Below are 25,511 nucleotides of genomic sequence, written 5' to 3' on the forward strand. Positions count from 1 at the left end.
CACCCACATAGGTTTGCTTGCTGGTGTTTATGTTCCGTGACTTTGCAGGGCCCGAGAGTCAAGCGGTAAAGGGTTTTCTTGAACACCATAAATAAGATTGGCTAGACTTGCAGGATTTATGGTAAATAGAAAAAAAAGCTTTGCCTTCCATTTCATTATCTCAGAGGGTGTGGGTACAATGAAAGGATGTGGGAGGATGGATCCATTCAGTGTAATTACATATCACCTCGGCCTGTTTTTCTCACCATTCTCCCTGGCAGCCTCTCCTAAATGAATGGGAACATTGGAAGGAGAGGCGTCCAGTGAGTTAAATATAGACAAGAGTTGATGTGTCATCTCGGTGCTCGTGTGCGATGCACCACAAGGCCAGCCGGCCGACTGACTGGCCTCGGCAGATTGCGGCACAGGTTGCGATTCTTTTCCCAATGTTCCACCCACACAAATCATTTTTTTGAAAGCTGCCAGCACAGTTGTTTGTTCCTACGACACAGTGTGAAGGCTGACTCTCCCCCACACTTTTGCAGGCATCCTCTCTATTTTGTTTTGTGGCCATTTATGGCCAAGAATCATCCCTGCCAATCAGAGCAGAGTAGTGTAATGACTGAAGATGACAGAACAGAAGGAATCACTGCATTCTGAATCGTGGTTGCTGCATTGTGATGAACCATTAAATAGATAATTTGATGAAGCAGTAGAATGCAACTCTATACATTATAAAACTAATATAGCCAAATTAGAATGAAGAGACTAACAATGTGATTTGCCTATGCATGTGTGTATTTTACAGCATTAGTCTATTTTACTGTCTTGTGTTCTACATCCTTTTGAAACTTGTTTATTCTGCCTCCTCCTGTTCCTGGCTCCACCTAACTTATCTGTGCAGACTCAAATGGGGCTGCAGCAGAACAGAGTGGTCCAGGAACAGACTGTCCTGTAAAACACTGCACTACCTCATCCAGATACATGCAGCCTGCTTTTTTTCCCCCTGCTCCAGTCTTCATTTTCAAATCGACACAGCGAGCTTGAGGTTGTTGCTTGGAAGTTGAACAGTACTAAACTAATCTGAATTTCCATTAGCAAGGGAAGAGGGCAGAAATTGAAATGGTAATCCATCTTTTAAGAAGCACACTTAAAGTCAGAATCGTTAATAATCCCCCCTTTTGCCAGAAGTTAATCCAATTCCCCTTAAGCACATGCCCTACTGTAAGCTATATGTATCAGGCATAGTTGTTCACCCAAATATTTCAGGCTTATACTATGAGTCCACAACAGCAGCAGAAACAGCAATCGTTCCATCCCAGCAGACTTTCAAGTCTTGTAAATTGGGAGGCCCCTCCTTTATGGTTCAGTCTGACTGAGGCCCTTTTCTACTCTTATCAACCCCTGTATATCTGCTGCCGGTGAGACGATTTGCCTTGCATGGCTACCACAGGTCTTGATAACCCCTGTGACAAGCAGACTCATCGTGACAGCAGAGACCACAGGATGGGGATTAAAGGTGCAGAAGGGGGGGGGGGGGGCGGCATTGTAGATGCTCACACTGTGCATCGGTACCAGATAATGTGGAGGCTCTGCCTCTTTGATCATGTTCTTCCTAACAGCCTTATTTCAATTCCAAATGTCACCACTAAATTACACTGCCTTAGTAGCAGTAACAGGAAAAAGCTGCATGGGCTGTGTCGCCTCTTTGATCTCACAGCCTTTCGCCCATAAGTCCCTTTTCCTCTACACTTGTTGATACCAGATTCATAGCTCAGGAGAGTCATTGGTTGATCCTTGTTTTCTATGGAGAGGAATTGTTTCACTGTAAAGACAAAGATGGCTCAGATTCATGGCTGTTGTTTTCCCTTTTGGGTGATGACTCTGTTTATGGATAATCAGTACGACAAGCTTTTACTTGTTACAACAAATCCACGGGAACGGTCACCTATCATGTACTTTCCTCCTCCAGTGTAATCTATTCCTGTTAATATTGTTTATCAGGCCAGGTGTATAATACCCACTACCCAGACAGTGGCTGCAATATTAGCTTTTCTGCTAGAGTCTTTATGAGGGGAGGTGGGCAAACAGTGTTAGTTAAACACCTTTTAGCATTTGCTTGGGGAATATTAAAAAGTCTCAGTCTTGTCCGTTATAGTCAGGAGCCTGTTGTCCTTGGGTGGCTGGTAATGGCTCAGTTGTATGTTTAATAATAAATGAAAATATGGTCAACATTGGGATTGTTGTGGGGGTTCTTGAACGGCTGTTTTTATTTTTTGTCAATGTGTGTTGACAGAAGGTCTCTTTCTTTAGCTGCAAAGTAGATGAGTACATCATTTTTTACTGAAAGGACTGTGTCTAACTATATGTAACTGTTACAGGCACAAGGCCAAATGTCAGAAAGTAGTTTTAAGAACATGCACTCCACACCAGAACCCAAATCTCACTGTTGAAAAGGCCTTGGACCTGAACTGTAATATTTGTATGGTACTGTCTGAATAATATTATCGAGTATCAAAAGATGCCTTGTCATTTTGTACCACAGTTCAATACCTGATGATTCAATTTGATCAGCGTGTCAGCAAACTAATAAGCAAGCATCTTCCTTATACCAAGATCTAATGAAGCTTGTGATTGGCTATCTAATAAGAACATGTTATAGAGGCAGAGACAGGGCTCACATACGTGTTTTGAGTAGCTTGACTAAGTTGAGCATCATATGGTAGCTAAGAAAAAAACATGTGGCTCCATTTTATCTGACTTGCTGCCGATGGTGTGCGATTGAATCAATGCAACAAATAAATGCTAAGACCGTCAGCTCAAGGAATTTGAACCACTGAACCGTTATCCAAGTTCAAGGTTGTCAATTCATACCCAGCCCTACCACTGAATATAGCTTGATGTCACAGATTCTGTTGGAACTCTGTTAATGCTTTTCTATTCTTTCTAACCAGTGGTCTATAAACTCACTACTGCTGTTCCAGCCTTGGGGTAGGCTGCGCAGTCAAACATGAATAAGCCTGGGCTACATTTTCCCTGGCTGTGCTGAGGCTTCTTGAAGAAAGCCAAACTGCTTCACCGGGCTCCCTGTTGTCTGCAGAGTGAGTGCAGCCTCTTCTCAGGCTCTGCTGCAGGCTCTATAACTGGGACCATTTGTTCTGATCAACGTGACGACTTGTAAGCTTTTCTTGGCTCAGAAAAGCCGCTTAAGGGACTTGATCTTTGGTCTGGTGAGCGGAGCTAGAGCACGCACACGTGCTGGGGCATGCCCTGTCCCCCCACCTCCCAGCGCCCCCACCCCCGCCACTCCTCAGGCCACCGGGTGCTAGTCCTTAATAGCCTTGCTTGGCATTGGCTTAGCTAACAACAATGTCAGAGGACGAGGACATAATTGACAGGCTGATGGGATGAGCAGAGGGATAGGTCAAACACACCTGACTAAGGGATGTCTTGGGCAGCACGCAAGCCGGATCCACAATCCCACCGTGTCAGTGTGTGTACACAGTAAGCATTTCCGCCCTGTAATTAACATAGTGTGACATGAGCCAGTATCAGGGTAAGATATTTGCTGCAGCCACCACAAACATTCAGGAGGTGACTAATTGTTGCTGGAAGTTGTCCCTGTTTATTCTGTATACTTTGGCCGTTGAACTACTGGTGCTAATATAAACAGGAATGTACATACTCACCTCAGCCAAGACATCGACAGAAGGTTCATAAGGAAATTTCTTTAGCATCAAGTAATTGGAAAATACACAGAACTTAAGGGAAATGGTTTACATAAAACATTTCAGCTTGTTATATGGAGTAGCTTCATGACACATTTAATTTATTGTTCTCCAAAATCAACTTGTCTTTTGTCCTTTGCTGTGATTTCAGTATCAAATGCTTTAATGTAAGATCGAAAGCAGCGTTTTGAGAAGTGTCGAGTGAGAACTCTGATGATATGACAGCAGGCTTGGTTTGATTCTGTGGACATTTCTTATCGCTTTCTGTCAGACGGTTGAAGACTGTCTAGAATCAGAGGTCACACTTATTTTGCCTCACATCCTCAGAATCCATCGCCAGACAGATGTTCGGCAGACAGGTGTAAAGAAGGCCCCACACAGGGAGACTGGATGTCGGCACTTGAAGGCTCGCCCATCACTCACTTCTCATCCCGCTTTTATGACCCTTGACTCATCTTATCTTGGCGCCTTGTTGTTGTGCCCTTATCCTGCAAAAGTGCACCCAGACCGTTTTCTGTGGAAGGACAGTGTAACCACACGAACTAAGGCCGGACAAGCATACGGGCCTAGTCAGCAGGTTTTAGCCCAGGCTGTGTGACTCAGAGCCTGTTTTTAATTCTGACTGACTGAAATAGGATCAATTTGTTTGTTGGTGTTCAAGTGAATAATCCTGAAGCAGGGACTGTATGTTCAGTCTGTACTGCAATCTACTGCAAAGTGTTCAGCTCCTCCCACGCAACGTGCTGTCCAACCTGTGCCATTAACGACATTGTGTCGGGCTTGTTGATAAGCCCACTTTGGCGCTGTTGGATGAGGCTGCTGGTACATACTGTTCCAGGAAGAAATGCTCCTGTTTTCCTTCCTCCTTCCTGGAGCAGCTTGTCATGTTAGCAGCTGAGCTTACTTAATCTGCACCCTAAGGAGAGGGAGGGAGAGAGAGAGGGAGAGAGACAGAGAGAGAGGGAGAGATGAAGATAGAAAGACAGGGAAAAATAGGATGCTCGTTGAAGATACAAGACAGACTCAATTAGGCTAAATCTGACTGTGCATTCTATTTTTAGCTGTACAGCTGGGGAAAAAGGGGGAAACACCATTGCGTTCTGGCCAATCACAGTGGTCCGTGTTTCCACCAATGACAACCGAGCAATGAAGAAGCAGTAAGAGAGGTCCCCACCCTCACTCCTGCAACTGCTAACTCACATTCTTACTCATCATCAGGAGCATATGTCGATTGTCACGATTCACCATTTCTCAGTTAAGAACTGAAGTTCAACCCCATTGGATCAACCTCCATGCCAACTGGGCTAAGTCACTTAACGAGACATATGATGTTTAACCTGGGTGAGTGGGTGCATCATGTGCTTGTATCTGTGCATCAAATATTGATCTGAACATGCGGATTAGACGCCTACCTCCACCCGCTATTGGATAAAGTCAAACACATCCATCGCTGAAAAGAGTGTGTGGTCGTTCAGGGCAACCCCCTCCCACGCACACACACACATGTACAGTATGTCTGTATGCCTCCCACCCTATCCTGCCCCCAGAGCCAACATCTGGCTGGATCTTCCTGGCTTTACACCAAGCCCAATTTAGGAGAAAAGGCATTTTGGAGTCATAATCCAAAGCTTTGCCCCTCACCCTAAAAGTTGCAGAAGGGCTTAAGGATATAGTGAGGATAGAGGGGCATCCTGAGTATCCCCAGTTTGAGTCAATTGTTGCATGTCACCCACATGGCCGTGCTAGCTGGTTTTCTGTCATTGATGGAACACTGTGGAAAAATCTGAGGGACGTTCATCATTTAGACGGATAAGACACTGAGGACAATTTACCATGATGGCATGCAACACTATCAGCAGCCCCATGTAGACCACCTGTAGTAGTTTCCCCTGTCCTCCATCATCTGATCATCTCTTCCCCCCGTCCCACTAACTCCATACTACCCCCCTTCCCCCACCCTCTCTTTCTACAGTCCTCTCTTTCTTTAACTCCGTCAATTTGTATCTCTCCTTCTTTTCTCTCTGCCTATCTCCCTCTCTTCTCCAACCTGTGTCAGTGGAGCAGATTAAAAGGCAATATGCATGTGTGAACTAATCCACGTGCTAGCAATGGGTTTGAGCCCCACAGTCTCTTGGCCCTGCCATACACTGAGTGCTACCCCCTCCACCCTCTCGCTCTCACTCTTTCTGCCTCTCTACTCTGCACGTGTACTTGTGTTTGTATGTGTGAGCACGTTTGTGTCTTTGTCGTTGCCCGAAGAGGGCAAATTGCTGCTTCTTTTCTTTCATCCCCCTTTCTCTCAGACTCACCCATCTTTTCCATCATCTCGCGTCTCCTCTGTTTCCTCCCCGTGCTCAATCCGTCCTTCATCCCCCTCTTCCTGCACTGTTGCTATGCATCGTGACGGATGCTGTTTGTGTGGCTCGGAGCGGCTTTAGCTGGGTTTGCCGTGACTATAGTATTGGCCTGCCTAATCAACTGAATTTACCTTTAATTACCTTACACTTTTCTTAGCCTTGGGACAAGTTTAGCAGGGGTGTGGTGGGTTTCTGCCCAAATTGATTTTTCATCTCCCATTTGCACTTTATTGCCCACAGTTTCCAGTGTAGTTTCAGCCCTGAATCCATATGAGTTTTTATGCTGAGCTTAAATAACAGTCAGAAAGATGCTCTCTTCCTTCCGCACTGAATCTCTTATGGGATTGAGGTCACAACAGCCTAAATACTCAGAAATATAAAAGTCACGTTCCCAATCATCCGCCCACATCTGTACTTATTTTCTTACCCCCCTTTGTATTTATTTTTTGTTCCCTGCCATTGAACCAGAATTCAGCATGTAGGTCCCATGAATCCCAACGTTTGCCAGTAATTGCTTAATCACGAAGACCAAAAATCGGTACCGTGTCTGGGAAAGAGATGAGCAATTCCCTCATTCCTGAGCCCTGTTTGTCATGTTCAACAATTGAGAGTTTGTCTAGTAAAACCCTCAGTGCAGGATTGTAGAGATCAGGACCTGGGACACAGGGCGTTCTGCACAAGGTCAGCATGATAATGTATCAGGACACAAAAAGTGTTAACGAAGAGATAATCATCACCTTTTCGACAATTTATCACCACTTAGCTGCTGTCACTGTCAAAACCATCACAGAACAGAATGTTATTGGTGCAGTTCACTCAGTCCTCAATTCTATGTAGCTCCATAAGTAGAGCACTGCTCTTAATCTTTTAGGGTTAGGGGTTAAATATCTACTGGTGCCAATCATGCGCACAATTCCTGCACTCGTGACATTGTGGACCAATGTGCTCAACACAAACCATGCTCATCTTTAATGTTTTTGTACTAGAATTTCACATTGTTTGGATATTTGTGTCACGTTGGAGTGGGCAGTTGAAATGAGTCGATTTTAGTCGTTTCCATTTCTAAACCCAGTGAAACTCCTGACAGATTGACTCTGGTTTTGTGCCCATGGCTAGTTTCTGGGCAGATTACACAGGCAGCACACTCCCTCTTCCTCCCCCACTATCTACATCTCTTACCCTCTCTATGTTGCGCCGACTCTCTCTGTATCTATCCCATCTGTCTGTGCCTTATAAAAGAGAGGAGGGAATCATCCGTCTGTCAGATAAAAAAAAGAAAAGGTCCTACAGTCGCTGTAAGGCAGAGATTGCTCTAAACTTGTGTGTGTGCGTGTGCACAAAATGTGACGGACTAACTTGCTCCTCATCTGCAGACGGAAAAAAACACAACTTTCGGGTGTAGCCTCAGTGCACAGCTCTTGTATATGTTTTTGGTCGCCATGGTAATGAGGATGTCAAGGCCCTAAAGTTCCATAGGTTTTTAGGACTCAGTGTTGCAGTGCCAGGTATTAGTGACTCTTAAACGCTACTTACATATCATGTGCCATCCACGGGCTGAACCATCTGTCAGATCATAAGTCGCCAACGTAAATCTTTCACATGAAGGGGAATAATGAAACCTAGAATAATGATATTTGCTGTCCAAGTCCAGACCAGTTCCACACATAAGCTTGTCTCCATCTGCATGCATGTGTCATTTCCTGAACCTTCCATTTATAGCTCGGATAATAAAGCTGTAGTTCGGCTAAAGCACATAAAGCGGGCTCCGCTTTTTGCAGACGGGCTGTTACACTCTCTTTGATGACTGTTCCAGCAGTCAACCTAGTGAGTGGTGGTTTCCCCTATAAAAACACAACCTATTCAGTCAGGTGCCACTGTCTTTGTGTGTAATCATGTGACCTTGGCTGTAACCCGGGAGCAGTCATGTGAGAGAGGGCGGGGTGAGAGAGAGAGAGAATGACCACCACCCCCCTCCCAAGAGAATCCTAGAAGGGGGCATCTTTAGCAGAAAAAAACAACCCTGCTCTTTGTTTTAAACCAGCGAACCAGTAAACAGAGGTAGAGAGCAAACACAAGAGGGCCGTTGTGTTTCTTGTGGTTGTAATGTGATTTTTTCTCTCTGTTTACGTGAACATTAAGCCAAGTGCAGCCACTTCATTTTATTATATTGTGGCGCTAGAAATGCTCAAAGAGTTTAGTTTTTTTATGCATCCTGTGCTCCATGGTGGTTCCTACAGCCACAGCAAAGCATCATGGGGGTACGAATGTATAGGCTGCCATGTGGCTCCAGACCTGCCCCTCCCCATGTATATTAAATGCCACCATCTGCAGAGTGTGGATCAGTTTACCACATGTTAACATGTTGTTTCACTATAGGCAATGTACGTTGCTGGAGAGGAAGCCTACCATGTGATTTGACCGTGGGACAGGTGGGGACCATTTACCTTAAAGCAGCTGGCGTTTCACTTCACGTTGTCTATTTTTACCCATGTAATAATGGATTTGGTATGTTTGGGAAAATAATACTCAAAGCGCAGAACATATCTGTGCTCACATCTTCTGCTTTTGATTTAATTGCCCTCCTCCACATAGTGAGTTAATTTGCCATTAAGTTGACGTGGCGCTCAATGGAGATGACTTGCTCTCCTCTAAATGAGGCATTACGTCACAAAATACTGTAATTAATCCGGTTAACTTTGACACGACCGTTAATCGTGATATGCGGCTGCCTTGAATGAGCCTTGACACAGGAGACGGAGTAAAGTAGAAGTGGAACAATGGAACTTGCTCACAAAGTCAAGTTCAGTTTTTTTTCCGCCCTGTGTAATGATGTCCTAATGTCCTTTTACATGTCAGTTAAAACGATTTACCACTGAGACGATCATTGGTGGTGTGTAATTAGTGTAATAACTGGGTGAAGTGTCAGATTTCTTCTCCCACCACACACACATTAGAAGTAGGTCGAATTGGGAGTGTGGGTGCGAGCATGTGTGCTTGTGTTAAATGGGTTTTCGAGAGTGGGGGATTGCCAAAGCAAAGTGTATCAACTGGCTCTCCGGGCTGGAGATCTGACCCTCCCCTTTAAGAGCATGCACCTACAGTAATTATGTCAGCCATCTTGGACGGCATGAGAACTTATCCATTATTTAAGTATCCACAAGTTCGGAATCTAGGGCAGCAATTTTTTTTCTCCCCCCTCCACCGCTCAAGCTTGGACTAATGGTGTTGGTTCCAGCAACTTTGAATGAAAAAAATAAGTATAACCTAAAAACAAGTGACAAAGTTTGTCACGGCTGTTTTCAGCTGCGTCTGTGTCCTGAGAAGATGAAGGGGAAAAATTACAGTTCTGTCCGCATCCCTCTTCCGACCCAGGTGTTCTTTTATTGCCATTTATTTTCCTTCTAGACAAAGAGCAGTACATGAATATGTATTTTCCTTTGTTTCTGCTCACCACCCTCTCCGTTGGATACTGACTGCCCACAGGAAATGTCAGGATTCAGATTTGCACAAATGTATCTTTGTTATTCTGACTCAACTGATGTGACGCACGTATCTTACTTTCTCAAGTACATATATACTTGGTCTGCCATTCTAAAAAGATTCCTGTTACCTTATAACCTGTTTTTGTAGTTATTCCTTTCTCTTGTTGATGGTTAAGGACAGAGGAATATGGCATCATATTAAAGGTTTTGAGTGTAGCTGATAGTGACCTATCTTCAGATGTAATAAAACAACAGAAAAAACACAAGATGCTCCATACAGCTTTTGTGGTGTCATCCAAGGGTCCCGAAGCCCCGACATTAAAATTCGAGATAATTTGCACCAAGTACTAAGTCTAAAAGTCCACCATAAGTTGTTAAGCTAGCGGACGTTAGCATTTCCGACGGCCCCTAAATGCACCTGTCGGAAAATATCAGAGGACATTGAGGCTAAAGACAAGGTGTTGAATATTAATGTTTGGGCGTGCAGACACTTGGATGACACTACAGGTGCAGTATGGAGGCATGTCATGGTTTTTCTGTTATTTTATGATGTCTGATAAAGGACTCACCATTGACTTCATTGTATATTAATTCTGCTCTAGTTAACCCCCTTAGACTCTAGAAGTGTTTTATGGACTCAAACACCTCACCCGCACAACGATAGGCATAGCGAGTAGATAATGAGTGAATTTTCATTTTTGGATGAGGTGTCCCTTTAAGCTCTTCGGAACAAATTGTGATTCCTAAACATGGGCTATACAAATACATTTTGGATTGATTGATATAAAAAGCAAGGCAGTCATTTAAGCAGACTAAGGATGTGTTCCGATGTTAGTTTCTGTCTGTTCACAGTATACTCACACTACTGTCTCTAATGACTTCTCCAGAGGCACTGTAATATTGCACTACCGCAGTGATTGCTCTTATCGTTCTAATGATGTTGAAATGACAGCGTGTTGATGTTTTGTTCCCGTCATGCTAACACACATTTAAAAAGGGATTTTTGTAGTATGTTAGTTGAGTCTCACACTATAGTTTTTAACGCAGAGGTACCTTTTAATCAGAATATGCATACGTGTATGTTATTGCAGTGCCTTTGCCCTTCGGTGTCTCCAACGGCACATGCACTCCGCTTGTACAAGTGCGTGGCTGTTACAAGGGCGAAGAAGGATATTGCAGACATAGCTGTGCTGACGAGAGGTGTGTGATGTGGGTAGGTTGTGTTAGAGCTGAGGTGGGCAGCCCCTCCATCCCAGCAGGGAACGCTTCAAAGTGCCTCTTTAAAAAGAACTCGGCTTCAGACACTTTGGAGGCAGTTTGACGCATTTCAGCAACAAGTAATAGAGCTACAGGAAGAGGGAGAATTTAGAATTTTTATTTTCTGTTGCATTGTGTTTGAATTCACTTTGCATCGACACAAGGAAAAAGAATGGAAAAACTGTATGGGAGAAAAATGGCTGTGGGTGTGTACGTGTGGTTCACAGAGGAGTCGAGATGACAGAGGAGGGCAGGTGATGAGGGAAGGTGTGGTGCAGTGACCCGGGGCCGGCTGGCTGCCTGCTCACAACGCCAAAAAGGCAGAGCCTGCCTGCCTGAGTGCCCATCTGGGGCCCATCATGAGCACAAGGCACAGGAACACACACATGAAAGAGGCACACACACACGCTGCTAGAGTGGAAGTGCCCCATTGTCTCAAGAGGAAGGGAAGGCTGGCTGTGTCAGTAGTGAGCCTGCAAGTCCTGCCAATCGGTTGTGGGAGTCAATATGTGTGTGTTGGAGGACTTCTACACACCTCAATCTTCACTCTTTTTGTTAGTTATGTAATATGCTCGTAATGAACATGTTGAATCAATTCCTATCGATAAGAAGGCACAAAAAAAAGCTTCTCCTGTTTACGCCTCACCTGTAGAGGCCAACAAGGGGCGGTTGTCACGATGGAGCGTTGGTTTCCCTCCTAATATACTTTCATAATGTTTGAAGGTAATTTCTAAACCCAGCCAATATCCTATTGAGACTTCATTGTACAGCATGACTGTGCACGTTCATTCTTTGAGTTTCAGGTGACTCCAATAAACTCGCACGGGATCAGCAGCAGCATTAGATGTTTTTTCCTCTTAATAACCAGTTGCATTATAAATCAATCTGTGTTAAGGCTTGGGTCCACCGGAGCTCTCTGCCTCACGGACAGAGAGAGACCATACGCCAGTGAAACAAACCAAAACCAAATGAGCGATGCCGTCGTGCTGGCTTATATTCCTAGGAGTCTCCCTCTGCTGAAGTCAAGAGGAAAACAGGGACTCAATGTCCCTGCTGTGCGTGACAGTTTTGAGCACAGGTCCTGGTAGCAACTGGCCACGTGTTGTTGTATGCCACAAATGGAGAGTTCCTCATTCAGGCAACCTACAGCTCGCTGAGCCAGTCATTAATCACTGGGAATATCAAACTGAAACTGATAGCCTTCATTAGCATTGGCTGTTTTTTGTTGGTCATTCATGCATTTAACACTTTCCACTGCCTTAGGATATCATTGCACCATTTATAGACCAACACTCTAATACACATAAGCTAATTGCCATAACAAACAAGCCTATGTTAGTAAAACAGTTTAACCACTCAACACGACATCCATCCCAATAACAGCAGCCTACTTCGTCTGATTGTGATCTGCTGATGTTGCATTCTTTAAATATACGTTTATTTGACCAGTTCTTAGCCTAAGTACCCGAGGACATGAAGTTATTGGGCTGTGCAGTAAATCCATAGCTGTTTCAGTAATCTGCATCAGATTTTTCCTAGAACTTGGCAAAAAAAGTAAGCCCTGTAACCGGTTGTTGTGTTCCGTGGCTTCACAAGGGCAGAGGCAAAGAGACTGTGGCTGCAGCACACAGGTATTTATGGTCATAAGCCGCCACTCATATTGTAAGCTGCAAATGGCATAAGCTCCTTAGCTCTGGGTCTACATGATAAACAAACCTTTTCAGGGTATAGGTACCTGTCTTGGTAGCTTCACCGGTAGCTCTTAGTCTGATCTCAGTTGAGGCTCAGCGAGATAGCAGAGCTGGTGGTGCAGACCACCATGATAAATGTGTCTCTGTCTTTATCTGAAGTGGCCTCCGGCTCCAGGCTATTAATCTGCAGATTTTTCTGCCCTCGTTTGAAATACTTTTGTGCTGAAAATGGAAGTTCCAGTTGGACTTGCCTTCCCCAGACCGTCCAGTTTGATAGCCATGAATTACACAACATTACATGAAGTACACGCTGTTCCTCCGCCACTCCCTCTGATGCTTTGTGGGGCTTCTTTGCCCTCTGTAGTTATCAGAGTGTTCCACAGTAAAGCATGTCGTGCACCCAGAGATTAGCACGAATGCCATGCAGGCTTCTCGTGTTTCTGTCTATTGATAAGAGGCACAGAACGTTTAAAAGCTGCCAACCAATGGCTTTATTTAAGAAGGCATCGCACAGTACACTGTGAAAAGTGTATCTGTGAAAAGACCAGAAAAGTTCTGCAGGAGTTGAAAACCTGGCAGACTTCTTCTTCTCTTCCAACCCCCTCTCACCACCATCATAGTCATCATCAGCATCACATGGGTGTGGAGTGGTATTTGTGGTTTCACACTGACTTGGCATAAAAGTGGTGAGCAGCCCGACAAGTTATGCCTCTCACCACAATCACTTATCGAGGTCTCAGCACGAAGAACCATAATGTCATATTTTGGTCACAGGCAACGATAGAGAGGTGGTGATACTTTTGTCTGCGGTCGGACGTCCGTTGCTTCCTCCATACGTCCGTCATGTCAGTGTGTCGGGGAGAAGGGAGGGTGGCAGCAGGACAGGAGTGTTTGTAAGTGGAGGTTATCTGAGGCTGTCTGCTGAGACGGTTGTTTTAATATGGATGGGTGTGGGGGAGAAGATTGTGGTCTCCGGTGTCTGGAGTTTGTTAACTCGACGCCTGATGGGCCAGACAGAGAGACACGCAGGCCTCTACATGAGCAGTGTGTCCTGCCCTGCCCTCGCAGCCTCCCTCATCAGGCGGCACTTGACCATGTGTGGAAAAACAGTGTTTGCGTGTGTAGCTGAGGAAACACGAGAGATCAGGCAGGCTGTCTTTTAAGTGAGCACAAGCTTTAAAACTAAAAAAATGTAGCATTCATGAGCAAGTATGCGTTCGTTCAACCATGTAACTTAAAATCAGATTTGTGTCTGCATGGCCTTCAGCCCCAGCTGCACAATAAATAATTGAATGGCAAATCAGCCATGTTAAAACATTCCTTGCACATGCGCCTTTTCATTCGAAATTTCTTGTGTAGAAAATATGGCAAATTGCTGTAGAAATACACTTAAGGGCTTGTTTCCATGTAATCGCGTATTATTAATCTTAATCTTATGCGCAGTGTTGAAGGAAATTGACAGAGTTGTAACCACCGAGACAAATATTCAGCCATGTTGTCCAGCGGTCTGTGGCTACATCCACACTACTACGTTTTAGCCTTAACAATCCATCACTGCTACTACTACTCGTTATGAGCGCCTAAGGGAAAAGTCTAGGACATGCTGCTGGTCCCGTATTAGTTTGAATACTCAAAGACAGACATGTTTGAGTGTGTGTTTGTGTGTGTGCGCACGTGTGCACTTCAGGGGCAAAGATGGTGGTTTGAGGTACAGATGAGGCAAACGCAGATAGACCCTTCACAGATAAGAAACAGGGGTGGGCTCTTGTCTCCACTGTGAATAGAACTGATTACACAGGCAGATGACCTGAGCCAGACTGATTCAGTCATCATTCAAACTTCTTAACTCATTGTGAGTGGGTGTGTATGTGTGTGGGTGTGTGTGTGTGTTTACATTACGTCTCGTGACTTCCAAACTTTTAGCACGACAGACTGAATCAGGCACCTCCTTGTTCACTCCCCAGACATGCAGCACTCGTCTTGTTCATGTACTTAAAACACACACACACACACACACACACACACACACACACGTGCTTACTGTAATGGTTTAATGGCTTGCACTGCTCTCGTGTTCTTATCAGCGCCATCCATGCATATCTTAACCTCCCCTCAGCACACACACACACACACAGACAGACACACACACAGACACACACACAGACAGACATGCTCCAGCCATCGCTCACATGTCTCCACCAGTCTTAAACCAGCAGAGCGTGGCACAGAGCCGTCTATTCCTGTGAAGTCGGTGTGCTCTCGGTCCCCCGTGCTCGACTCCTTTGGGCCCCCACAGAGATAGTTCCAGAGCCCGGGGTCGCTCCACTGATTCCACTGACTCTTAATGTCTCTCCGCCATTCCCTCCAGGCCACGCTAAAAGGGCAGCCCCTGCTAATGGAGCGCTGATTGTGTTATAGCCACAATTATCTCTCTTTACCTCTCGACTCCGGGCCATTAGCGGGATAGATAGTCCAGAATAAGGGACTGTCAGGATGATGGAGCGAGTACAAGACAAGCAGGGTCCAGGAAATGCCCTCACACATTTCTGCCCCCCCCCCCCCTCTCAGCTGAAACTTGTTGTTTGCGAGAACTGAAATACCAGCAGAGGCTAATGTAGCGTCTCAGGGCTTATGTGAGACATGAATCATATGTAACCTGCTGTGTCGTTGAACTGTAAGCTGGGGGGATTTACAACACATGAGCCGGATCTCGGAGAGAAATACGAGGGTGTCTTAATGAGGCTGCTTCCCAAGGTGACAGTGTAGTGTTTGCATTTTGGTGAGCAGCAGGTTTATTTAAAGGGAGAAATCCAGAAATCATGACAGCCGATGGAAAACAGCTGTAAATTTGGGTCTTTTGCTTGAAGTAGGTGTGAAGTCATAAATAGCTTGACATCTGTGTTGAGGCAGTTAAACATGTGCAAGATTATAGAGAAAAATACAGCAGAAGAAGAAGAAGAGAAAAGACTCCAATCGCTGGGTTTAAGGGTGAACTGTTCTTTCAATAACCCTCTGGTGGTTTGTATAAAGTAGCAAATGGCTGGAAATTAGACAAACTTGTTTGAAACTGGAATTTACTGCTTAAAAGTCACCCTACAACCTGTACAAGAGTGATCAACAGACGTGAGTCACTAAACCACGTCTGCCTGAACAAACCCGGATGGAATGCATTTTACTGTCCAGGGCCTCAACTACTTCCCCATTGTCCTCTGTGATGTATCTAATCGTTATCTCCCTCTGTCTCTCTGTCGTCCTGTTTTGCAGACGAGCTCACCTGCGGCTGTGTCTGGAGCGGTTGAAGTCCCTCATACCTCTGGGACCTGACTGCAACCGCCACACCACCCTGGGCCTGCTCAACAAAGCCAAATCACACATAAAGGTACAGGCTGAGCAGAGCATCAGCACGGCCGGTCCTGGTCACATATCTGGGCACAAATATAAAACACAGATCGAAAGAAGAAAACCATATCAACAAAACTGAGCAAAGATTTAAATGCTTTGCTAAAAAAGGCAAAAAACATGTTGATACAAATGCATAAAGATGCACCTCCTTGTCTAAATGAGTGTTTCTGATCTTTGCTGCCTGGCCTTTGCATTCGGGGACTGTATCTCCATACCTTTTTTCTTTAGCCCCAAATCATTTGCCGGTTAACACTTTCATAGATTTATCAGTGCATAACTAAACATCAACCAGCAGTGAATGATAAGCTTTGCCAACCCTTCTATAGCCAGTGACAGCTCCACCCGGTTGTCACTCTGAGCGGAGACTCTCCTGCTGAGTTGTTCATATGAGAAAGACAAACTCTGCACATTCTCTGACTCAAATGTCTGAAAATAGCTCTTTACTTTTCACCATCTCAACACCATTCATCGTAATTTCTGTTACCAAGCAACCGACTGCAGAGTAGACAATTTGCTTCCTGTGTCCACCGGTGTACGTAGGTTGTCACATGATATGTTTTCTCAGGGGCACATTCAATCTCAAATTTAATTTGCACCATTCTGTTCCAGTTTCTGGGCTGAAAGTGAAATATCAACATTTAACTACACATGACACCGTCAGACATGATTCCTCTGCCTGATAATCCGTGAGAAGCGTGTGTAACATCTTAAGACATCAGCTTCATGCCTTCACATCCACGCTGGATACAGGCACATGACTGAGACTGAGCAGGCCATGTGTGAAAAGGCCCGGGTAGCGTGCTTCACATAACAGACAGGGGGGGGGGCATAAATCCGATATTGTTGTTGGACAAACACACTTCACACACTACCAAACATGCGCATTCTCTCTCTCTCTCTCTCTCTCTCTCTCTCTCTCTCTCTCTCTCTCTCTCTCTCTCTCTCTCTCTCTCTCTCTCTCTCTCTCTCTCTCTCTCCATCACTTATTGATGGCCCATTGTTCGGCAGTGACACAAAGCAAGCAGGTTAGATCTACAACATGGAGCGTATCAGGCCATGCCACGGCCCTTGCTTACGATGTTATGGCACAGGAAGTTAACAGAGGTGGCGAGTACAGAGGAGTCCACGTGAAGCAAAGAGCCGAGTGGACACAACACGTTACAAATGGGTGGTTGAGGTTTTGACTGTGTTTCAATAACAGAGGAATCTCTGTACAGAACATCAACATCTATCTCCTGAGTATCTGCATTCTTTCTTAAGGTGTTCCTCTTCTCTTATCTACTGTATTTTTCTCAACTGTCTCGCCCTCAGTCTGTCATCACCCACTATTTGTTTGTCCCCCTTTAAAAAGAATTCTGGCTAACACGCCGACATTTATCTCCCCCATAATAATGAACCTATTCTCCATCTCCCCCTCTGCTCTCTCCCCTGTCAGAAACTTGAAGATGCGGATAGGAAGAGCCAGTATCAGCTGGAGTCTCTGGAGCGTGAGCAGAGGCACCTCCACCGTCAGCTGGAGCTGCTGAGGGGGGGCAGCGGTGCTGTAGCCCAGAGTAGCCCAGGGGAGGGCGAGAGGATACGTATGGACAGCGTGGGCTCCACCCTCTGTTCCGACCGCTCGGACTCTGACCAAGGTGAGTGGGACCACAGTCCAACCGGTTGCAGCCCCTCTGGGACTATTTGTAAAGTGAATTTAATCAACCACCGATTTGTGGGATAGAGATTAAAATGTCAAAATACTTCTTGAAAGTAAGTATCTTGAAGTATTTAACATAGTAATGTTAAAGCCTATATTAGTTTTTTCTATATTATTTAATATTTTGTAGTCTGGATTGTTTCTAATGAGTCAAATTGATTATTTTCAATGGTAATATACTGTTAGAGGAAAGACATTTGAATCAGCATTTTATATTAAAGCTGTTACAAATACTGCTCTACCTAGTATTATGTTACAAATAGTGATGTTCTATGTTTTTATTATCAAAATGAATTGACTATACCAGTGCCTGTGTAGCCAAAGCCTGATTTATTTTTATAAAAATTGGAACTCACTTCTATACTGCATATTTGTAGCACAATTTAAAGATAAAATTACAAAAGTCTGCTTATAGATAATTCCATGTATCCTGACGTGACTCTATTTTCCCCCTCTCCAATTGGCATTGCCACAAATGTGCTTCACAGAATCAGTTTCTTAGTCTCAAATGAACAGATTTTTTTTCTTTTTCTCTTTTCTGATTCCATCTCTCCATTCTCGGCTGCAGAGGAGATCGAGGTGGACGTGGAAAGCACAGAGTTCTCCCATGGAGAGCTGGACAGTGTGAGCACGGCCAGCACCAGCGACCTGGACGACCACAGCAGCCTGCAGAGCATGGCCAGCGACGAGGGCTACTCCTCCTGCAGTGTCAAACTTGCCTTCTCCTCCTAGAGCCCCCCCACCACCAGTACGCCCACCACCATCGCCGCCACCCCCCCTGCCAAACCCAGCCGCCCTCCCATCTGTTTATCCACACAGCCATGCCTACATGCATACACCCGTTCACCTCAGACGACACCCAGGGTCCCAGCTAGTGTCTGAGCAGCACCCCCCCCCCCCCTTCGCCTGCTCCCAGCATTTTAGTTGCCCTCCCTGCCAGGGACCCATATGATGTGAGACTGACGACTGGTTCTGGTCTTCTTCTCTTCTTTTAAAGGGAGGTCAGAGACTTGGTTGACGTGAAAAAAATGATACAGCACCGTGATTTTTAAAACCTTGCAATTGAAATGAATGATTGATTTTACTCCTTTTTACTCCAAACCTTAAAATGTCTGGATTTTTTCTAAAGATTCACAATCGATCCCCAATTTGATTCAAAATGCACTTAAATGTTGAAATAATTCCAAATCCCTCCTCCTGTGGGTGTGTGTGTGTGTTTGGAGCTGATCCTCCGTATCCCAATCCTTTGTGGTGTTGGGCCGGGATAATCGGGAGCACATCTAATCGGGACTTCAATGAACACTGTGGGTGAACTTTGCCATATCAACACAGCTGAAACAACATCTTTCCAGCCCCTGATTGAAGCTGGAACACTTGAATTGGTGCTATAGTGAGACAAACCAATGGGAAAGCAGATCAGATACACAACCACTAAGCTTTTAAAGCAAACAAAGCATGTCTGTTATGATTGTTTCCAACCAAGTGTGGAGGGAAACAACCCCCCAAAAAATATATATGGAGGGAAAAAATACATTCCTATCGAATGTGGGTGCTCAGTGCATTTTCAAAGAGTGGAAATTGTAACTGTGTGTGTGTGTGTGTATGTGCGCGCCTGTGTGTGTGTTTTCGTTTTGGTTTCTTCCCCCTCGACAAGCAGCTACAACAAGCCATCCTGCACTTGCCTACTTTAGCGCTGTCCACAGAAACAGCACAAACAAACCAAGAAGTAAAAGAGATAAAAAGTCCAAACGAAAAAGTCGACAAACTTTGGAATAGACGCCCAACCTCTTTCCAGCAGTAACAAGCAATAACTCTTGTAGTAGTTTTATTTTTGTTTTGTCCCATCAGTTTAAAAACCCTCCCGGTTTCTTTTCCCCTCTCCCTAAAGACACGTGTGTGTGTGTGTGTGACCGTCCAAAAAAAACAGATTTCTAGTTTTTTCTTTGTACATACAAATAGCTCAAATAAATAAAAGTTTAGAAAAGAGATTTAAAAACAAAAAAAAGGGTAGAGCTCATGGCTAGACATGTTGCCTCTGTTGCTGGTTGACCTGTGTTTATTGTGCTTTTTAGATTCAGATTTACGGAAAGATGTCGTCCTCTACAGAGTGACAGTGGATGTGGCATGGACACTATTTAACTCTGCTCAGTTTTTATTGATGGAAACGTTTGAGAGTTACTCGTTTCCGTTGCTTCCCAGAGGAGGAAAGGCGATTTATTCTCCAACACGATAAAAAAAAAACACAAAACGACAAAAACAAAAAAAGCGTTGCAGTGAGACGTGTGTTGGAGGATGTCTGTGGGTCACTCTCTTATAATTTATTAGACTTTTTTTTTTTTTTTTTTTTCTTTTTCTCGTGTTTGTATTGTTCATGAACAGGGGGTTAAAAAATGCTGCATATGGCATTCATTCCACTGGTGGTCAGGTGTTCTGTGGAGGAAAACGTCTGAGGTGCAGGGGGGGAGAAAAAAAAAAAAAACGGGTTATATGATGATGTCACTGTTCGCCATCCCAGCTCCATTGGTGTTACAGATTGCACTTCCACCACAGTTCTCCTCACGTTTTTCTGATTTTATTATTCTCTCTCTTTCCTGCCGTCAGTCCCCGTGAATCCTCTCATGTCTGGAAGAGAAAGGAAAAACAAACAGCGCCACCGTTTTGAATATTTATTTCTCAAGTCCCTCGAAGAACCCAAGCGACGGGGTGAAAGAAAAGTTAACTTATTTTGGTTCTGTCTTATTTTACTCCACCTATTGATGATTATTCCTCATTCCTTATTTTAAGAAATGTATATTTTATGGGTTATTGTCGTTATTATTATTATTCCTTGAATTTTCTTCAATTTTTTTTGGAGGGGGAGGGTCCATAGGGTGGGAGGGAATGAGAAGAAAATGTAGCTGGTTTGTTATATATATCTTTTTTTTTTTTTTTTTTTTTTTTTTGTTGATGGACACTTGAAATGTAATTGGTCCCTAAGCTGCTCCTAATGCTGAGCCCGCCTGTTTAGAGTCGTCAGCCTTGTCCGGAGCCGACTTTCCCACCTCTCCTACGCTATGCCTGTGACGATGAATTCAGATCTTTGAAAGAAAAACATGGATAGGCTGAAAAACAAAAAGGCCAAACCTGTTTTTTTTTAAGGGGGTCTGAAGGGGGGGGGGGGGGGGGGGGCTTCCTCTGCACAAGGCTTATTTGATAGCCAAGACTTTTACTGGCAGTTTGAGCCGGTTGCTACACAATAAACAGGGGTCTAAAACTCCACTTTCCTCTTTTAGGAGGATTGTAGTCTCTATTAAACTTGTGTTGTAGTTGAAAAAAAAAATGTGTCTTACATTTACAAGGCCTCCCACTGAGGATTTCAAGTGAAAAAGAAAACAAAGAAGAACAAATCCTTCGCTTTCCTCCGAAGGACGTCACTACGGTGAACAGAGTTTGACATCAGAGCTCTCTGGCAGAGCCCTGTTGAGGTTGTTGGACATGGCACTGAATCAGAAAGTCACCACTGTTGGTGCTCGATCATTAAAAAATACACAAATGCCAAAACCACCTCAGAACACCTCAGTGTCCTCTCTCTTTATCTCTCTCTCTCCGAGGGAAAGTTTGCATTTATTCTGCCCCAGTTTAAGTTATTAACCTTCATCGTCTCTTCGTTTCTGTTTTTTCTTTTTCATATACGCTGGGTTTTTATGAACCTGCGTTGACGACAGGTAAAAACGTGTTTGGAAAAAATAAAAATCACTCCTTTTGCAGAACGGACACTTGTCTTTTCACCTGCTAGGGGTCCAAAGTGTTTTCTTACATCATTGGGACAAATCTGACAATGTTAGACAATGTGTGAAAACGCTCTGGCGCTCATTGTATTGTCTCTGGAGGCAAATTATTCTGATCTTGTATTCTAAAAGGGGATGAAAACGAATTTTAAGACAGAAGCCAGGTCTGTGCTCTCTCATGTGTGAGTGTTCAGTGTATGTGTGTGTGTGTGTGTGTGAGTGTGTAGAAAGGCACCTGGTCCAGGACTCGTCTGCACTGATCTTAGTTTCCTGCCTGCTGCTCAGCACATATCAGACTCCGGGACCAGTCTGTCCAGTGTGAGATATAATAAGTGGTGGTGGAGGCTCCATCACATGAACTGCAGGTGTGGTTTTGCATTGAAAGTGAAAGGAACTGTTAAGGTCAGAGCAGACTGGTCCAGGGTCAGTCCAGGTTACTGGAGTTTCTGGCTACACTGCAAATTCAAAAAACAAATGTCATATCTACATAACCTGTCGATCACAAAGCTATATTTTTACCTCTTTGTTTTAGGCTTAGGTTTAGACCCACAGTCCTGACTGTGCTTCAGGTTGGTGAATGACTTGACTTGACTAAAAGTGAACCAGCACAGCAAAGTGGAACCTGTATGAAACCACTTTCCGTTCTGGTGTCGGTCCCTCAGGAGGTCGACCCTGAGCAAACGGGTCCACGTGGTCAAGTTCAGCCAAACCAAACGAGCAGGAGTCCTGTTGTTCTGAACCTGTGGCCATCCTTTGTAAATCATGCACTCTGATAAATGACTCTAGCCGTGTAAGTTGAAGATGCAATACTTACAATAAAAAACACCAAGATTTTCAAACCTGAACGACTAAACCGGATTGTTTGTACCATGCAATGTGCTGCACAGCTGGGGCTCATGCTGAGGGGTCCAAACAGGATTTGAAGTTCAGGATTTCAAACTAAAACAAGCAGATTCTTCATCTCTTCACTCTACAGGACAAATATTTTCAAATAGAAAACTGAATTGATTGTGTGTCCTGTAGAATAAAATGAAATAAAACATAGAAGAGAGGATCTGAACCCTTCTAATGGGTCACATGAGGGGTGGTCGGAAGGATGGATGATTAGAGTGACACTGGAAAGAAAAAGATAGTTGCTGCTTTTTCTTTTTCACTTTTCCTTCATCACTTCAGGCCTGTAAATGCTTATGGAAATCAAACAACTTGAGAGGCTGTCGTGAATTTGCCCAAATTGATGAAGAGCACATGAAGGATCACATGGATACAGAATCCATAGACTATGAATTCCTATATGTGCAGTGTATGTATTTTGATATGAAGTCTGTGTGGCCGCGTCTTACCGGGACAATGTTTGTACAACTTTGATCTCAGTGTTCATTCTCGACCTTTGAGGAAAATGTTAATTGCTAAATTTAAAGAGAATTTAAAATGGGGGACATACTTAATTTACTGGCTCTTTTCTGACCTTTCAACCACATTTCACATTTCACAACAGTGATTAACTACCTTCGGTTTTACTATTGAACAAACTGCACCTGCTGATGAAATCTGTTGGATGTAGTTGGAAGTTCAGGAAGAAGCTTTTCGGCAAATTTTGAAATGAAGGATATTTTTCTCTTTAAAAAGGATCTCCGAAGGACAACAACTATTTTTCTAATACCTCTCTAGTTCAATACTACACACGCACTCACTTATACTGAACTAAAGTCTTTTTATCAAACCGAACGTGTCACATTGATTGAAATAACGTTTAGCATGCGTGTGAGACTAAATCCACTTTTCCACACGTGCGGCAAATGTGACCACATGATGTCTGTGTGATCAAAGCAGATACATTCTTCTCTCTTGAACCGACCACGTGAGCGTCCACCACATGTAATGTCCCCGTCAAGTGGTCCCAGTCTGTGGGAAGAGGCTCCGAGGGTGCGAGTCAGACTCAACTTCCCAAGTTTCACACAAGCCACCATGTTCGGGCCGCAGCCGTCGAGTAACACGGCGGTGATGAAGATGTCTGTCCCTCGCTGTGAACTGCAGATAATCTGACTTAGATCACAGATCCACATCAGATGCCACTGACGGTTCACCACTGACGCTGGTCTGTGCTGAAAACAACGAGAATAAACATGTCACATGTCAAACTGGAAACAAGGTTGAGTTTAAAAACAGAAAAGGAGAAGTGGGTGTCTCTACTATTTGAGATGGTTGTACAATACATTTGTTTATATAGGTTCAGTAAAATACACAAACACTGTCAGCTCATTTCAACTGAACCAAACTTTGTTCTGAGTTAATCTCAGTTATTCTGTTTAATTCTAGATAATCGGTCACATCATAAAAGTAATCATCACAGTATGTCTTATTTTAGGGATATTTACATAATGCTAATTCTGTCACGTCTCAGATACACATTTATTTATCATTATTATCATTGTTATTATTATTATTATTTTTATTATCGCTGGGAACATAATGATGAAGTCACTCTGCTGTCATTCAGGCTCACACGCTCCGTTCAGGCTGGTTCATCAGTCATAATCAGTCAAATACTGCCTCCTAGAGGACAAAAACTGTCAATGGTTTGAGTTGAGCAGCTAAACTCAAATGTTCTGACCTTTTACTTACATCATTACAGTGTATGATGATTAATAATAATACATGTTAACAAAGGATGTGACTGTGTGACCTATCATCAGCACACAAGTTTTGATGACTGTTGCTTCTCCTGCATCTCATTAAAGAAAAGAGTTGCTTTAACGTGTAAACACCACACACTTCCCCCATTCAGACAGAATAACAAAGCACCGCGTTTAATGAAGAACATTTCAACTCCTGCAATTGATCAAATAATTAGATCAGTATATGAATGAATGATATATAAATGATACGTCTTCAGGTTATGACAGTAGTTTAATAGAAAACCAGCCGTTAGGGGGCAGAAGAGGCCTGGAGATGCTCAGTAACAGTGAATTTCTGCAGCCTCCACTGACAGAAATTCTTATTATATCAGAAATCTAGTGATATATACATATATATCAAATGTACAGTTTATAAATCAAACCCAGCTCGGGAAATATATAAAAATATATATTATGTTTATATCTACAACAAATGGTAAATGGACTGTATTTATACGCAGTAGCTCATTTTCATAACAACCGTTTAAGTCACACACATTCATACACACAACTACATGCTGTGCTTTTTCGATCACAATTTGGAAATTAGGGCAGGGTTCAGTGGAGGGGTCTGGGATCAAACCACTGACATGCTGGCTAGTGGATGACCCACTCTACCTCCTGAACCACACTTAAATGAGCTTTTTGGCTGAAATCAGCACATGGGTGCAAATGGAAACGAGGAAACTTTGGAGAAACGAGTGTTGTTTAGCTGGTTTCACAACTAAAGGAAGATGTATGAGGAGGCTGCAGGACTCCGACTATCTGAACATTAGGAGCAGTTGTGTGGTATTGCACCACTAGGCTGCAGAAAAGCACCATGACTCCCATGACTCCCACATCACAGAGCCTGTGCGAGGGAAAGCATGGAAAAAAGAAATAGAGTGATAAACAAGTGGAGATCAGGGACAAGAAGGTGATTGGAGGAATCTTCACAAACAGAAAAGCATCGCTGTTCAAATATCCCTTCATCCAGAAATAAGATAATGATGGGTATCTATAAGTAGGGGTGAAGGGCCTTTGGAGGAGATGAACTCTCGTGGTCACGATTAAATCCATCCAGTCCTGAATGAATTGTCCTTTCTTCATTTCATATGAATCTCCGAGTTAATTTGTCTCCTGCAGCTCGGTCCCCTGCTCCAGACGTCAGAGGAACCCTCGTCTGAATCTCATCATCTCGGGAGAAACCCCCTGAGGAGCTGGTGATCACCACTGTCACCGTGAAGTCCTCCGGGAGGAAGTGACACCTCCCACTGGGGGTGAGCCCACTGCTAATTAAAAACTTCACTCCTCTGTTTAAATCAAATGTGTAAATTCAACAGCTACGGATATTGGCTTTTTAACTTTGTATGGTGGTTGACCAATAAAGAAATGTCAGAAACAATTATATTTAAAGGAAAAAAAACACGCATCCAGGATATTTACTGTTCTGGGGAACCTGGTGGAAACTACAGGAAACACAGAATCCTGATCTTGG

The 25,511-nt window shown here is 43.9% G+C and overlaps 1 protein-coding gene across 2 annotated transcripts in view; it reads left to right on the top strand.

Moving 5' to 3' along the window:
* mxi1 (max interactor 1, dimerization protein) overlaps nt 1–20,745 on the top strand; it is a 29,364-nt gene extending 8,619 nt beyond the window's left edge. For both annotated transcript variants that reach the window (XM_062387926.1, XM_062387927.1), the window contains exons 4-6: nt 15,759–15,873; nt 17,332–17,530; nt 18,161–20,745. In XM_062387926.1, coding sequence (XP_062243910.1) covers nt 15,759–15,873; nt 17,332–17,530; nt 18,161–18,324 — 478 coding nt within the window. In that variant the 3' untranslated portion in view covers nt 18,325–20,745. The remainder of the gene's footprint in view (nt 1–15,758; nt 15,874–17,331; nt 17,531–18,160) is intronic.
* The last annotated feature ends 4,766 nt before the right edge of the window (nt 20,746–25,511 follow it).

This window comes from Platichthys flesus, chromosome 5 (assembly GCF_949316205.1).
Source record: "Platichthys flesus chromosome 5, fPlaFle2.1, whole genome shotgun sequence".
Classification (NCBI taxonomy): domain Eukaryota; kingdom Metazoa; phylum Chordata; class Actinopteri; order Pleuronectiformes; family Pleuronectidae; genus Platichthys; species Platichthys flesus.